The following is a 16,341-nucleotide window of genomic DNA, read 5'->3' as shown; positions in this document are numbered from 1 at the left end:
AACAGAATGTATTACATAACCAGAGCCCAGTGGAGAGAAACATACATGAGAAAAACCCACACTGGGCAAACCAGGTGTTTACTCCCACCAGCGAACATGTCCCCTTCCCCATGCGCCTCGACTGGTGGAATTAACTCGTCTCGTTGGAAAGGAAAAGATAATATTGATCTGCAGGGCATACTTACCTATATATCATGTGATGCTTTACCAACATTTCATCCTCGTAATGACCCTCATAAGCTAAGCATTGCCATTCCCATTTTAAAGAAAAAGAAACTGAAACTCAGAGAGGTTAAGTAACAGAACCAGCTAGTGGTAGGGCCCCGAGTTAACACCCCAAAGGTGGTGCTTTTCGTGCCAGACCAGGCTGCCTCGGGGCTTCTGGACTTCCTCTTCCTGATGTCTCTCTTCCGTGATTGTTGTGGGAATTTGGATGATTTCTCATGTGAGTGAACCTGGCTCAGTCCATGCTCAGGCAAACAGAAGCGCCAGTCTCTGACAGGGTTCAGAGTAAATTTGTCAAGTCAGGCGGGTCCCGGACTGCGGTATCTCGGCTGTACTTTGCCCTAATGAATCAGCTCCATGGAGGCTGGGCAGTTGCAAAGGTAACTGACATGCTGTAGATCTGAGGGCCCGGTCGGTCGTGGTAGATGTGGCACCTGGACTTTGACAGTCTCCAAGAGGAGAGGGGGCACTCTTGGGCCAGGTCCCTGGAGCAGCGCTGAAGGAAGGTGGGAAGCCATCGGAGCAGGTGTGTGGGAACACTTGCTCCCTTCTTTCCCTTCTTTGAGCTGGACGTGCTGTGCCGTCAGATTAGGAAAGGCAAGATGGCCTTTACCGGGGCGAGGAAAGGTCATTTATGTGAATGTGTGAGTGTGATTTGTCATTATAGATGTAATTCCTTCATTTTGAGAATCGAAGGTGCTATTTATTTGGTGTCCTTAATCTGAGGACTGATTTGCTGGAGTTGATGTCTCTTGGCAGCAAAATGATGTGATTTCAGTGGAAAGATTGGGTGTTGCACCTTTGCATTCGGGGAAGGGCTGCCTAGTGAGACTATCTGGGGACAAGGAGAAAGCAGGTTTCTTCTCATTCCGCTTACTTGGTCCAAATGGTTTTGAGTTCCACCAGCCTTCAGAAAAGGCTCATGTGCCCTTCCTCGTGTCTGGGACATTTGGCCTTTCCTGGGATTTGCTGGCCAAGCTGTCATTGCCCTGGCTTTTTCAAGGGAGTGAGCTGACATGGGAAGGAAGCCACAGGTTCCCCTGACTTGAGAGTGACCTTGAGGTGGGAGGCCCCCTCTGCACCTTGCTCTTCTTGTATGTTCTGCTGTCTCACAGCTCTTGGCTCATAGCTGTCGACCCTGGCTCCCTGGTGTTTGAGCAGAGTGACGTCTCGATTTCAACACCCACCCTTTTGACCTTTTGTTCTGATATGAATTTTTATGTGAGGCTGGGATCTTCAGTAATGGAAACAAGTTAACTGATTTGATCAGAATCTTGCAACCTAAAACAGTTTCTAAGGAAGAAAAAAATCGAGGTCGACCTAGTCTGTGGATGCTCCTGACACAAGAGAATCCTGAGCAAGAGTAAGATCTGAGGTGTGCTTTCCTTTGGCGGGTGCAACCCCTGCCCCCCACCACCCCGTGCTGTGAGCAGAGGAACCTGGAAGGTAATCAGTCCTTGGAGCAATTTCCCTTTTCAGGAATACGTGGGGGAAAATTAGTTTGATGCTAGGGAGACTTCCAGGATTTAAAATCTCCAGCCAGGAAGAATCCGGAGACATGGCCTTCTAATTTTTTATGAAAACAATCCTAAATTTGCCTCTTGTTGGCTCCTCTGGAGGAGGAGCAGGGACGACCATATTATATAGGTTCTAGTTCTTTGAGGGGGTTAATGTAAGGATTCAGAAAAGGTGCTTCTTGAAAAGGTCAGTCTAAACTTCTTTTTGTTTAGTAAACATCTTCAGCCACTCATACTACCCTCATCCTTATCCTTGATAACACTACTATTTATTAAGCACTTTAACATGTTGGGTAACATGTCAGGCACTTTGCATAGGTTATCTTTAACTCTGTCAATAGCCTTGCGAGGTAGTCATTACAGTCTCCATTTCATGGGTAAGGAAGTTGAGGCTTGAAAAAATGAACTAGCTAGTTAAGTGGCAGAGTTAGGATTTGAACTCTGATCTAGCTCTCTGCAAGACCCACTCAATGATACCACAGGGCCTCCACTGTAAGTGCTGGGGGAATATGTGAAGAAACATCAACTGGGATTCCTTGATAGCATTTTTAGCTGTACCTATTACTGTTATCTGTCTCCCATGCCTCCCCCATCTGTCATTGTTCCAAATGTACTTTTTAATTTTTTAAGCAATATCAATATAATTGTCTAGTCTGTTATTTACTTCATGTATCTGAGATTTTTTTTTTTCGGATTTCTCTGTATCCGTGACCATATGGTTTGTTTTAGATAGGTTTCGAGGACCATAGCTGCTCTTTTCACAAAACCTAATCAACCACTATGTTTGGATATAGATTTCAAATGATGATTTTTTTTCCTTTTTCTTTTGTCTGCAGGAAGATAAAATAACTACACAACTTACTCAAAACCCAAGACAAATTCAGAGTCAGTGATGGAACTTTGGGCTCCCCAGAGGCTGCCCCAGACACGAGGGAAGGTCACAGCATCCTCAAAGGATCCAGACGGAGGGTTTTGGAGAGATGGACATCATCGGCCTGTTCCTCACTCTCGGCACAGTGGAGAGAGGTTTCACCAATGGCAAGACAACCGTGGGAGCCCCCAGCCACAGCAGGAGCCCAGGGCAGACCATCAACAGTCCCATTATGCCTCCAGGCCTGGGGACTGGCATCAGCCTCTGTCTAGAACTGACTATTACGAAAGTGGTTATCCCAGTCAGTTGTATTCAAGGTATGGCTTTAGGGCTTGGAATGAATGCAACTCTCCTAAATGCTTATGAATAGATTGTTCTTTTCCTTCTTCCTTTTCCTTTTCTTTTTCTCCCTCTTTTTTCTTTTTCCTTCTCTACCTTACTACATGGCCTTAGCTAAATCCTGTCCTCTCCCAAATTTGTTTCTGATGACTGAAGATAGTATTTCTCTCCTCTTTATCCCCTAGTGGAGCTTCTTAAAGAAGCCATCACAAATGCAATTGAGTATTGGGGGTTTGGGGGGGGCCGTGTAGAGGGAAGAAAAAGTGGTGAAATTCAAAAGAGCAGATGGAATCCTCTTGCTCTGGGATTGCAAAAGGTAGTATGTGTAGACTATGGAAAATTTTTCTTGGAGATCCCTATAAGGAGTTCCTCATTGTCATTAGACCACTCTGCCTTGGGATTAGCATGACACTACCAGCACCAAGAAGAGTCCTAGTGCTTACCACAGTACCCAGAATGTAACAGGCATACCAATAATCCATATTGAATGAATGGGAACTTTAAAAAAATCGACCTTAGGGAAAGCAGATAGAAACTTGGAGGCTACAAGTCCGGAAGGAAGAGGTTGCAGTGAGGTCATTCTGTTCAGGTTGGAGAATCTGGAATTCCTGTTTCCCTGGCCTGTAGCACTGGACTTAATGTTTCATGGAATGTTGGAAGCCGTCTATGTTCTACTTTAGGGGTAATATTTACCTGCTTACAGATTCAGGGTTGAAATTACGACTATTATTATAATGAAATTTGTCTCTAAGAAATACTAAAGAATTACTAATTGGGCTAGGTGCAGTGGCTCACGCTTGTAATCCCAGCACTTTGGGAGGCCGAGGCGGGCGGATCATCTGAGGTCGGGAGTTCGAGACCAGCCTGTCCAACATATTGAAACCCTGTCTCTACTAAAAATACAAAACAAAACAAAACAAAATTAGCTGGGCGTGGTGGTGCACACCTGTAATCCAAGCTACTTGGGTAGCTGAGATGTGAGAATCACTTGAACCTGGGAGATGGAGATTGCAGTGAGCCGAGATCATGCCACTGCACTCCAGCCTGGGTGACAGAGTGAGACTCTGTCTCAAAAAAAAAAATTACTAATTGATAAAAACATTAGTATTATGATGGTCCTCTCCCCAATCTTTTTGGATTGTTGAATTCTCAAAGAGAGGCATGTTCAGGACAGAGGCAATAAAAGTAATCAGACTTAAGATAGTCCAGTTTGACTTTTTAATCTCAATTCCATCTGGAATAAGCATGGAAATTACAGTGGTATATTGGAGACTTAACACAGTCATCTCAGGAAGTGATTTTCTCAGATAATGTCAGGACAGAGTTTTCTAAGATAGTATGTATGTATTTGGGGAGTGAGAGTTTTACTATAAAGTAAAAGAGTTTTAAATTAAAAAGGGGTTTTTAGAATAGAGTTTTAAGTAAAAAAATTTTACTATAAAAATTCTACTCTTGTTATGCAACAAAGGCCTGACTCCTGCTCTGATTCTGTTTATAGGATCTAGAATTAACCATGGCTTTCAAGCAGATTCTAGGCTGGGTCACAACTCTGTCCTCTGAAGCTGTTTAGTTTGTCAAGTCTTCCATTGGTTTCTGTCTTTACCACCCTTGTCCTCAACTGACCAGTCTTCTTTGTGCTATTTTAGGCCAGGTTATGAGAATTCATATCAGGGCTATCACTCTCCCACAATGAGGGAGGAATATGCTTATGGAAGTTATTACTATCACGGACACCCGCAGTGGCTGCAGGAAGAAAGAGGTATGGAAAAGTGTCCAAGAAGCCTCTGGGATTTCGGGATGGGGCAGCTGGTCTGAGAGGCAGGGGAGAGACCAACGGAGCCATGTTCAGACCCTCACCTTGGGCATCTTTTCTTGGCCAGACGAGACCACAGCAGAAACACTCCTCCTCGATGTCCTGAGAAGAGATATAAAGGAGTTGTTTTCCTTTGTTTGCATAGATGATGGTACTGTCACTAGTACTATGGGTAGTTTGCACTTCATCCACATTTTTTCTTCTACTTTGCCTTATAGCCAAGATTATAGTCTTCGACCAAGTAATAGTGAAGTCAGTTCTTAAGGACATCTGCTGGGCTATAGTAGGAGTCTGTCACTTCACCCTGAGGACAGCAGATATGCACCCAAAGGAGTGTTCTCCCCTATACTAATAGGTATAGGGTGTGTCTTAATGGCAGCGTCTGAACTGCTAGCAAAGATAAATCTGTTTCAACATTGAACCCCCCCCCCCCCCCACACACACATGTACACACCAATCCCCATCGTTGTGCGGTTGTATAGATCCATGCTAATTAGTTCAGAGGGGACTGAGAGGCGTCCTATGGACTTTCATCATCAGCTCTCACCTATCTATTTTTCAATTTGGAAAATATGTTTTTAGATCTACTGTGCTCTAGGAACTCCTCACAGCTCACTAATATCTTTCTAAGAACTTTCAGAAACAGGAAGTGACCTGTCTTGATTTTGTTTTCTCTGAGGGTGCAGTGCCAAGGCAAAGGAGTCCTTATATCTGGCATGAAGATTACCGAGAGCAAAAGTACCTTGATGAACATCATTATGAAAACCAGCACAGTCCATTTGGAACAAATAGTGAGACCCACTTCCAGTAAGTGCGAAAGGAGAGGCCAGTTTGACATGATGTTGTCAAACTCAGACTATGTTGGGCAAATTTTCTGGCGTCTGATGCTGGTCTCTTACCTCCAGAAGCCTGTGTACTTTTGGTTTAGCCACAGGGATATGGGAGTATTCCAGGATGGGCCTGGTCCGCTGTTAATATGGACCCTGGGAAGAGAGATTCTTATCACTGAGAGTCTGTTCCCAAAGCTGGGCAAGTCTGAGTCCTGTGAGGTTCCCTGAGGTCTGTCCTAAAAGAGGACTTTAATTCTGTGTTGGCCTCAGAACAGATATGGCCTAGAAAAAGCTCTCATGATTAGGTCATGAGAACCTGCCTGAGGCTGAGGTGCTTCTCCTCAACCTACACCTGAGCCCTGAGAATGGGCCATCTCCCTGTGGTAAGACAAGACAGGGAAGAGAGTTTTGCCCAAGCATCTGTCCTGGTGCTCGCAGCTCTGGAATTCACCAACCTAAACACCCTGATGTAAGTCATTCCAGAATGTCAGGCTGTAGAGACCAACCCTTCTCATCAGGACCTGAGGCCGCTTCCAGCCACTGAGCTGTGGAACTCAAGCACTCCTGTTTTTCTGGGATTAGTAGATTGAGGTGGCAAGTGGGAGGAAAATGCTTTCTCCCATGGCACCCAGGCTGACATGGCACCTGACCATGCTTTGGAGCAGGTCAGCTTCCGGTGGAGAGTGCTTCAGCCTTGCTGGCTTGCCCAGGACCTCGCTCACTGCTCCTGTCATTTTGCTGCAGATCTAACAGTAGGAACCCTTATAAAGACAGCCCTGCTTCCAACTCTGGACAGGAGTGGCCCGGGGAGCTGTTTCCAGGGAGCCTGCTTGCTGGGGCCCAGAAAAATAAGGTAACCTAAAGTGACATGGGGGCTGGAGACTGTGTCCATGTGTCTCAGCTGACACTGTCAGCAGTGGCAGAACAGGGCCCTTGGGGATGGATGTCCAGCGGCCAACTGTCTGGAGGACCCATTCCTTCACTCTTGGCAGAACCTCCACCCATGTCTTCTTTTCTTCCCTCCTTACTGCCTCAGTCTTAGGCAACCGAGGCCCTAAACTGAACTCCTTTGCATTTTCAGCAAATTGAGGGGATTGAGAAAGGTCACCCAGCTCACTCTAACATACTGGGAAAGAGAGGATGCTGTCATCCAGGTGTTAGGTGTTAGGGACTCCAGGGGACTAGCAATTTGGTTTAACCCAGGAAGAGGGAAGTTGCTAGAATCTTTGAATTCAGGTTTGAGAAGCAGGGCTTGAAACCCTTTCTAACTATTCATTCATCCCTCTCCTCTAAAAATCTTATCGTATGCACCAGCTGGGCCACAAAATGGAGATCTTTTTTAAAATAAACTTTTTATTTTAGAATAATTTTAGATTTGTGGAAAATTTGCAAATATACTACAGAGATGGTTCTTTTCTTTTGAGACAGAATCTCACTCTGTTGCCCAGGCTGGAGTGCAGTGGCACAATCTCGGCTCACTGCTACCTTCATCTCCTGGGTTCAGGCGATTCTCCTGCCTCAGCCTCCCGAGTAGCTAGGGTTACAGGCACCCCCCACCATGCCCAGCTAATTTTTGTATTTTTAGTAGAAACAGGGTTTCACCATGTTGGCCAGGCTGGTTTTGAACTCCTGACCTCGTGATCTGCCTACCTTGACCTCCCAAAGTGCTGGGATTACAGGTCTGAGCCACCACGCTCAGCCAGAGATTGGGTCTTAATTTTGAAAGTCTTGTATTGATCTTGTTTCCTTTATTAGGTTTGTATGATTTTTTAGGTCAATTTCTTTTGTATACTTAGTGCTTAAATAGGGTAGGGCACATATGATTATGACTAATAGTAACAATACAATGACAGCAGCCACATACACATGTATAGCACTTTACAGTGTACAAAGAGCTTTACTTTTTATTTTATTTTATTTTTTTCTTGAGACAGAGTCTCACTCTGTTGCACAGGCTGGAGTGCAGTGGCACAATCTCGGCTCACTGCAACCTCTGCCTCCCTGATTCAAGTGATCCTCCTGGCTCAGCCTCCCTAGTAGCTGGGACTACAAGTGTGTGCCGCCATGCCCAGTTAATTTTTGTAGTTTTTAGTGGAGATGGGGTTTCACCATGTTGACCAGGTTGGTCTGGAAATCCTAACCTCAGGCGATCTGATCCTCCTGGGTCGGCCTCCCACAGTGCTGGGATTACAGGTGTGAGCCCCTGGCCTGGCCCAAAGAGCTTTTGAATTCATTATTTTACTTGTATGCACACAAGATGTAAATCAATGAATTTCTTTCTTTATTTCTTTAGAGTCAGAGTTTTGCTCTGTCACCCAGGCTGGAGTGTAACAGCATGGTCATAGCTCACTGCAGCCTTGAACTCCTGGGCTCAAGTGATCCTTCCACCTCAGCCTCCCAAGTAGCTGGGGCTATAGGTGTGCATCACCATGCCCAGCTAAATTTTTTTATTTTATTTTATTTATTTATTTTTTTTTGTAGAGATGGGGTCTTGCTATGTTGCAATTTGGGGTCTCAAATTCCTGGGCTCAAGTGATCCTCCTGCTTTGGCCTACCAAAGTGCTGGGATTACAAGTATGAACCATCATACCTGGCCCCATGAATTTCTTTACACCTGCATCCAAGGGGAAAGCATGGTACCTAGAGCATAATAGGTGCTCATTAAACAGTCAATGAATGAGGGCCAGGCACGGTGGCTCATGCCTGTAATCCCAGCACTTTGGGAGGCTGAGGCGGGCAGATCATGATGTCAAGAGATCGAGACCATCCTGGCCAACATGGTGAAACCCCGTCTCTACTAAAAATACAAAAATCAGCTGGCATGGTGGTGTGCCTGTAGTCACAGCTACTTGGGAGGCTGAGGCAGGAGAATCGCTTGAACCCGGGAGGTGGAGGTTGCAGTGAGCTGAGATCGTGCCATTGAACTCCAGTCTCATGACAGAGCAAGACTCTGTCTCAAAAAAAAAAAAAAAAAAAAAGTTGATGAATGAATACATGAATTACTTGAAGTATATAGGGCAGATATGATTATATCACAGATGAAAGCACTGAGCTCAGAGAGCCTAAGTCACGTGTCCGGGGGCACAGCAGCTGCGTATAAGACAAAGCCGAGATTTGAATTCAAGGGCCCCTGACCCCAAGCCTCCACTCTTTCCATTGGGTCATAATATATCCTTTGGCAAATGCCTATCAACTTGATTTTCTCTTTTTCTCCTTTCAACACATCCACTTTCACTGTATGTGTTTTGTTTCTTTGAAGGAACGCTTGAGAAGACCAGCTCTCTGAAACTTCTTCCTATGTGTTTGTATTGTTTTTAACTTTCAGCCATCACTGGCTAGTGAGTCCAACCTTCTCCAGCAGCGTGAGTCTGGTCTCAGCTCCAGCAGCTATGAGCTCAGTCAGTACATCACAGATGCCCCCGAGCGGGATGATCCTCCAGCTTCAGCAGCTTGGAGTCCAGTTCAGGCTGGTGGGTTCTAAAATGATCACAAGAGTTGGTTGAATCTGATGTGGAAAGGCTGGGTGGAAAGTCTCTGGGAAAGTCAGCCATATGATGGATCATTGTCCACCTCATTTGCTTATGTAGGTCTCTGGGGCAGAGAGGTCAACTTTGGTTCCATTTTCTATCTTTTTGCTTGTAATAGTAATTGCATCATAGCTGATTCCTGGAAGGGAGCACTGCCCCTATCCATCATCAGGTTGGGAAAGGAGGCACTCAGTGGTGCTTTTAAGAAAGGGAAGACCAGAGAGAATTAGGAAAAGCAAAAGCAAGATGCAAAGCATCATTGCTTTGTCTGGATGTAGGAACTTTGTCATGAGTATAGAGGCCACGAAAGCCAGAGACTCCTTGGCCTCTCAACATCACTGAGAGTCTGGGCTGAGTGCATTATCATTTGGACTGAATCATCAAGCCCATGCATTGTATTATGACACATTCTCAGAGGCTTAAATCTGACTGGCGCAGGGAACATGGGCTTCTTCTAATTACACGACCCACCCAGAATCTTATTTTGGTTCAGGCAGAATTTGGGCAGAAATACGTCTGTGGCATATTCCTGAACTAAAGAAAAGTGATGGAAGTAACGCTAACAATGTCCATCTGTGTCTGTTGGTCAGAGGATGTCTCCTCAGCTGGTCCCAAAGCACCCATGAAGTTCTATGTTCCTCATGTTCCTGTGAGTTTCGGGCCAGGAGGTCAGCTGGTGCGTGTAGGTCCCAGCTCTCCCACTGACGGGCAAGCAGCTCTTGTTGAACTGCACAGCATGGAGGTAAAGAAGACCCAGTGTCCCTGGAATGCCGGCACACTGCTTACCTAACTACTCCTAACGTGCTTACCTTGCTTTCCTGTGCCTGAGCTGGGGCATCTCCAGGAATGGGATGCTCTTGTGGAAACTGGGCCATGTACCCCCTGGATTTGGGGGGTGCAGGAATGGGTGGGGCTCTTCTCTGAAAGAATTGATGCTAGAGTTATGTTTTTCCTGAGATGTCAGTGGCTCATCTTTAGCAACAAGATTCACTTTTTTCTTTCTGCTTTCTCCACAAGGCCTTGAGCCACATCCTAGCCCCACGGCCCTGGGGTCTGATACTAGACTTGACTGAAAGGGGCCTAGGGTGGACACAGTCGTAAAGATAAAATCTGATTGTTTTATTGCAGGTTATTCTTAATGATTCCGAAGAGCAAGAGGAGATGAGAAGTTTCTCAGGACCCTTGATTAGGTAAAATGCTGTAAGAGCTGCTGAGTAAGGGCAATCTTCCTGCTCAGATCAGCATTTTGGAGATATGTTCTTGGTTTCCTTGAAAAAAAAAAGTCCGTCCTTGTTGGAGTGGAATTCTCTGTGCTGCAAGATAGAACCAGATGTGGCCTGAGTCATTTTGACAAGCCATTCAATAGTTGAAGGACAGAAAGCAAAATTAGCATGACAGTTTAGAAATCTAAAACCAGTTCCATTTTGCAGAGGCTGCATGGTAGGAAGTTTTAGTGTTCCGTGTGCTTGATAGATGTTAGCAGAAAAGTGGAGCATCGCCTGGGAAGTCCCTGACGAGTGGATCATAGCAGAAACAATTCTTGTAACAGTGGCTTTTTCCTGGAGAGGTAGATAAGATCGGCAGTGTTCAAGTTATGGAACAGTGTGCGAGTGAGCCCTCTGCAGTACTCAGCTAGGACTGCTTTTAAATATTTAGTTATATTTCTGATAAATGTAACTCAGGGCATCTTTGTTGAGGAGAGAGTCCTTGCTGGATGACAGCCCACGTGGGTCTCAGGCTCAGGCATCCTACGTACTAGGAATACCATGGTGGACAGGTCAGCCCTCTCTGAACCGTAGTTTTCCCCCTGGAAGTGGTATAACACCTGCTCTCCCTACCCGAGGCTTGTCTGTGAGTCTCAAGTGAGATTATTCACATGGAAAGTATCATCACCAATATATAAATGTATTCCTCTTATGGCATCTGACAGTTCCCTCAAGTAAAAATGAGTGTTCTCTCTGTTTCTTACACACGAGTATACAGATATGGGGCAAAAAAGCGAGTTGGGTTATTCAAAGAGTGGGGTACTAAGCCTAACTTGGCTTTGATATTATTGGATGATCTTGAGCAAATCATAATGCCAATCATATTGATCACTTAATACATGCCGCACAATTTTCTAATTCCTTTTTGTATGGAGGTATGTTCTTTTACTGTCCCTATTTTAGGGGACAAAGCTGAGGCTCAGAGGAGGTAAGAAACTTGTCTAAACAGAGAAGTGGCAGACCAAGATTTAGACCCAGGGTTATCTGACTCCAAAGTCTGCTTTTACTTGCTATCCTGTACAGTGACTTCAGGTCTCTGGGCCTCTGTTGCTTCATCTATGAAATGGAGGGGGTGCATGAGAGAATCTCTGAAATTTCTTCCTGTTCTATAAGAAAATAACTATCCTATAGCTATAGACTCATTACTCTTAGCCCTGACTTGTCAGATTTCTATCTCAACCACAGCCCAGCCAGGACTTGCATACTTAGGAGGAGCCTGGGGTCCGAAACAGGGAAGTGTCTGCCTGCTCACTCTTCGCTCCCTAAATTTTTTCCATGTAGGGAAGATATACATAAGGTGGATATTATGACGTTTTGCCAGCAGAAAGCAGCTCAGAGCTGCAAATCTGAGACACTGGGGAGCAGAGACTCGGCTCTACTGTGGCAGCTCTTGGTTCTCCTTTGTCGCCAAAATGGGGTAAGTTACTGTTTTGGTGGGAGAGCAGGTGCAGGCTGAAATTTAAGTCTTCATGGGATAGATAAGATTATGTTTATGGCAATGTTAAAGAAGCCACAAATTGCTCCAAGGGGAAAAATTGCTCACATGTCAATGCCAGTTTGCTAATGCAAATCTTCCCTGATGATCTTCCTTGGTCTGGGAATATTGTAGTTTCTGAGTTATTGCACCAGCCAGGTAATATACCTGTGAAATTGTAAATGTTTCTGGTAAGCTTTGTGGCTCCTGACAGGCAGAAAATAACCATGATAGTGATGCTGAAGTTTGAAATATAGCAATCTAAGAAAGGACTGCCTTATGTTTGCATAATTGGACTCCTTGCGAAGAAGGCAGGCTCCCTGGTGCCTTCCTTCTCCAGCTGGGGCGGCCAGCCTGAGGACCCATAGGATTCTCCTCAGATGATCCTCTTTGCCTTACAGTCCATGGTGGGGTCTGACATTGCTGAGCTGCTAATGCAAGACTGCAAGAAGCTGGAGAAGTACCAACGGCAGCCCCCTGTGGCCAACCTCATCAGCCTGACCGATGAGGACTGGCCAGTGCTGAGCTCTGGGACCCCGAACCTGCTCACCGGAGAGATCCCCCCCAGTGTGGAGACACCTGCGCAGATCGTGGAGAAATTCACTAGACTGCTCTACTATGGAAGGAAGAAGGCAAGTATGCCCTTCGCCCAATCCCTCTCCACCACTCACCCCTGCCCCAATTATGTGAATAGTATATACTCATTTCAGGGAGGATGCGAGAAGTTCAGAAAGAAACAACAAAGAAAATAAAAACACCCACAGTTCTACCATTAAAAGACAATGAACTATTAAATGAAATAAGCCAGGTACAGAAAGACAAACATCACATGTTCTCACTTATTTGTGGGATCTAAAATCAAAACAGTTGAACTCATGGAGATGGAGAGTAGAAGGATGGTTACCAGAGGCTGGGAAGGGCAGTAGGGGAGGGTGGGAGGGAGGTTGGGAGGGTTAATTGTGCAAAAAAAAAAAAAGAATGAATATGACAGTATTTTATAGCACAACAGGGGAACTACAGTCAATAATAATTTAATTATACTTTTAAAAATAACCAAAAGAGTATAATTGGATTGTTTGTAACACAAAGGATAAATGCTTGAGGGGATGGATACCCCATTTATCATGATGTGATTATTAAACATTGCAAGCCTGTACCAAAATATCTCATATATTTTACTCCATAAATATATATACCTACTATGTACTCATAAAATTAAAATAAAAAAATTAAAATCGAAAAGATAATACCTGTTAACATTTTGATATATTTACTTCCAGCATTTTCCATGCATATATATTAAAAGAAAATAAAATTGCATATACAATTGTTTATTTCTCTTTTAAACTTAAGATGATATGGTAAAATACCCTCATGGCATTAAATATGCTCCAACAACACCATTTAAAAAATAGTTATACAATATTCCATCATATTATGTATCATATTTTATTTAGCTATTCTACTATTATTGAATATTTAGACTATTTACAATTTTGTCCACCATTATAAATTATATCATTTACACATCTTGTTACATGAGTCTTTAGCTGATCTTTTAAATTTTTTAGGACAGATTCCTAGAAGTGGAATTACTGGGTATATAAATGGTATGCACTTTTAAAAGGTTCTTTATGGCCGGGCGCGGTGGCTCAAGTCTGTAATCCCAGCACTTTGGGAGGCTGAGACGGGCGGATCACGAGGTCAGGAGATAGAGACCATCCTGGCTAACACGGTGAAACCCCGTCTCTACTAAAGATACAAAACTAGCCGGGCGAGGTGGCGGGCGCCTGTAGTCCCAGCTACTCTGGAGGCTGAGGCAGGAGAATGGCGTAAACCCGGGAGGCGGAGCTTGCAGTGAGCTGAGATCTGGCCACTGTACCCCAGTCCAGGCGACAGAGCGAGACTCCGCCTCAAAAAACAAAACAAAACAAAACAAAACAAAACAAAACAAAAAAAAGGTTCTTTATATATACACCAAATTAATTTCCAGGAAGTTTGTTTACAAATACTCCTGCTGCTATATCTAAGGCTTCCAATCAATATTGAATACAGATGCTCCTCGACTTACAATGTTTATATCCCAATAAACCCATCATTAAATAGAAAAATCATAAGTTGAAAATGCATTTGATACACCTAACCCAACATCATAACTTAGCCTAGCCTACCTCACATGTACTCAGAATGTTTACCTTAACCCACAAAATCATCTAACCCAGAGCCTCCTTTTTAATAAGGTGCTAAATATCTCATATAATTTATTGAATATGTTACTGAAAGTGAAAAACAGAATGGTTGTATGGGCACTTGAAGTACAGTTTCTACCAAATGTGTATCGATTTCACACCATTGTAAAGTCAAAAACTCATAAAGCAGGGACTGTCTGTACTTTAAACAGATGAAGATTGATTTCTAGCTTAATTTTGAGGTTGAGATTATACTTTACAAAAGTCATAAAAATTTAAGTGTTTGGATAGATAATTAAAATCAATTTGAATCGATTTCATTCAAAAATTAAAATATAAAAAAGACATAATTGGGAAATGATGCTCTCATCCCCTAGTCACCCAATTTTTCTCTCTGAAATATCCAGAGAAATTTTATGCTTATATTGTTATTTTCTCTTTGTTAAAAAATAGCGTACTATATACCATTTCTGTGCCTTCCTTTTTCCATTTTACAAAATACCTCAGAAAACACTCTTTTTAGGGTTGCCAAACTTTTTCTATAATTGGACAGATGTAAAAAATGTAAAATGTAAACGTTTTACATTTTGCAGGCCATGGGGCCTCTAGTACAACTACTCAGCTCTGCCTTTATAGTGTGAAAGTGGTCACAGAAAATATGTAAATGAATGGGTGTGGCCGTGTTTCAGTAAACTTCATTTATAGACATAGAAATTTGAGTTACCATATACTTATAATGCATAGTGAAATTAAAAAAAATTTTTTTCCAATCACTTAAAAAGGTAGTAACTATTCTGAGGCTATGGCCTGTACCAAAATAGGCAGTGTGCTGGATTTGGCCTTTAGGCCATATTTTGCTGACCTCTGCTCTATAGCCTATATAAATACCTTTCTCATTATTTCTTACATTGGCATAGTTTTCTACTGATAAATTATAATTAATTTAACTAAACCTCATATAGCTTGACATGAAGAGTACTTCCAGTCTTCTGCAATTACAATGTTGCAATGAATAACCACTGTCATTTTGCCCAGTGTGAAAGAATATATGTAAGATAAATTTCTAGAGGCAGAGTGTTGGGCAAAGGATATGGTTTGTAATTTTGATAGATACTGACAAATTGCCTTTTAGAGGTTGTGCCAATTCACTCTACCAGCAATGCAAGAGAGTGCCTGTTTTCCTACATTCTTACCACAGTATGTTTCAAACTCTTTGATAGGTGCCAGTCTGAGAAGTGAAAAAAGGCTGGACGTGGTGACTCACGCCTGTAATCCCAGCATTTTGGGAGGCAGGCAGATTACTTGAGGCCAGGAGTTTCAGACCAGCCTGGGTGACATGGAGAAACCCCATCTCTACAAAAAATACAAAAATTAGCCAGGCATGGTGGTATAGCCTGTAGTCCCAGCTACTTGGGAGGCTGAGGCATGAGAATTGCTTAAACCTGGGAAGTGGAAGTTGCAGTGAGCTGAGATCATGCCACTGCACTCCAACCTGGGTGACAGAGAGAGACTGTCTCAAAAGAAAAAATTATCAGTGAATTTAAAATTTTTTTGTAGATATGGGGTCTTGCTGTGTTGCCAGGGCTGGTCTCAAACTCCTGGGCTCAAGTGATCCTCCCCCTCAACCTCCCAAAGTGTAGGGATTACAGGTGTGAGCCACCACACTGGGCCTGCATTTCTCTTATTGAAATGAATACGTTCAATTCAATTCAATTCAAAATGAATTCAATGAAGTTGAATTTTTTTTTTTTTTTTTTTTTTTTTTTTTTTTTTGAGATCGGAGTCACGCTGTGTTGCCCAGGCTGGAGTGCAGTGGCCGGATCTCAGCTCACTGCAAGCTCTGCCTCCCGGGTTTACACCATTCTCCTGCCTCAGCCTCCCGAGTAGCTGGGACTACAGGCGCCCGCCACCTCACCCGGCTAGTTTTTTGTATTTTTTAGTAGAGACGGGGTTTCACCGTGTTAGCCAGGATGGTCTCGATCTCCTGACCTTGTGATCCACCCGTCTCGGCCTCTCAAAGTGCTGGGATTACAGGCTTGAGACACCGCACCCGGCCAAAGTTGAATATTTTTTAATATGTGAATTTTTTGTCATTGATTTCCTGCATTTTTCTATTGAGTCTCTGATTCTCACTTATTGATTTGTTGGAGCTCTTTATGTTTTAGGGCTTTCTGTGTAAAATTGTAAGTTTCTGGGGTCATGTTTAGAAAGGCTTTTCTACTTCAAAATTAATTTATAAAATGAAGTTGAAGTACTTTTCATTTTCCATTTAAATATTTAATTTCTTGTTT

At 43.5% G+C, this 16,341-nt stretch overlaps 1 protein-coding gene across 6 annotated transcripts in view; it reads left to right on the top strand.

The window, feature by feature from the left end:
- Positions 1 to 624: 624 nt before the first annotated feature.
- The window catches only part of SEC16B (SEC16 homolog B, endoplasmic reticulum export factor), a 70,282-nt gene continuing 54,565 nt past the window's right edge, over positions 625 to 16,341 (top strand). For all 6 annotated transcript variants that reach the window (XM_017891689.1, XM_017891686.1, XM_017891687.1 and 3 more), the window contains exons 1-11: positions 625 to 751; positions 1,341 to 1,671; positions 2,579 to 2,930; positions 4,599 to 4,711; positions 5,452 to 5,572; positions 6,340 to 6,448; positions 8,921 to 9,065; positions 9,713 to 9,864; positions 10,251 to 10,312; positions 11,669 to 11,804; positions 12,263 to 12,493. In XM_017891689.1, the coding sequence (XP_017747178.1) occupies positions 2,635 to 2,930; positions 4,599 to 4,711; positions 5,452 to 5,572; positions 6,340 to 6,448; positions 8,921 to 9,065; positions 9,713 to 9,864; positions 10,251 to 10,312; positions 11,669 to 11,804; positions 12,263 to 12,493 (1,365 nt within the window). In that variant the 5' untranslated portion in view covers positions 625 to 751; positions 1,341 to 1,671; positions 2,579 to 2,634. The remainder of the gene's footprint in view (positions 752 to 1,340; positions 1,672 to 2,578; positions 2,931 to 4,598; positions 4,712 to 5,451; positions 5,573 to 6,339; positions 6,449 to 8,920; positions 9,066 to 9,712; positions 9,865 to 10,250; positions 10,313 to 11,668; positions 11,805 to 12,262; positions 12,494 to 16,341) is intronic.

The sequence above is a fragment of the Rhinopithecus bieti genome, unplaced genomic scaffold (genome assembly GCF_001698545.2).
Source record: "Rhinopithecus bieti isolate Rb0 unplaced genomic scaffold, ASM169854v2 scaffold_20101, whole genome shotgun sequence".
Taxonomy (NCBI): Eukaryota; Metazoa; Chordata; class Mammalia; order Primates; family Cercopithecidae; genus Rhinopithecus; species Rhinopithecus bieti.
Note: the sequence above shows the minus strand (reverse complement) of the source record. Positions and strands in the feature narration are given on the sequence as shown.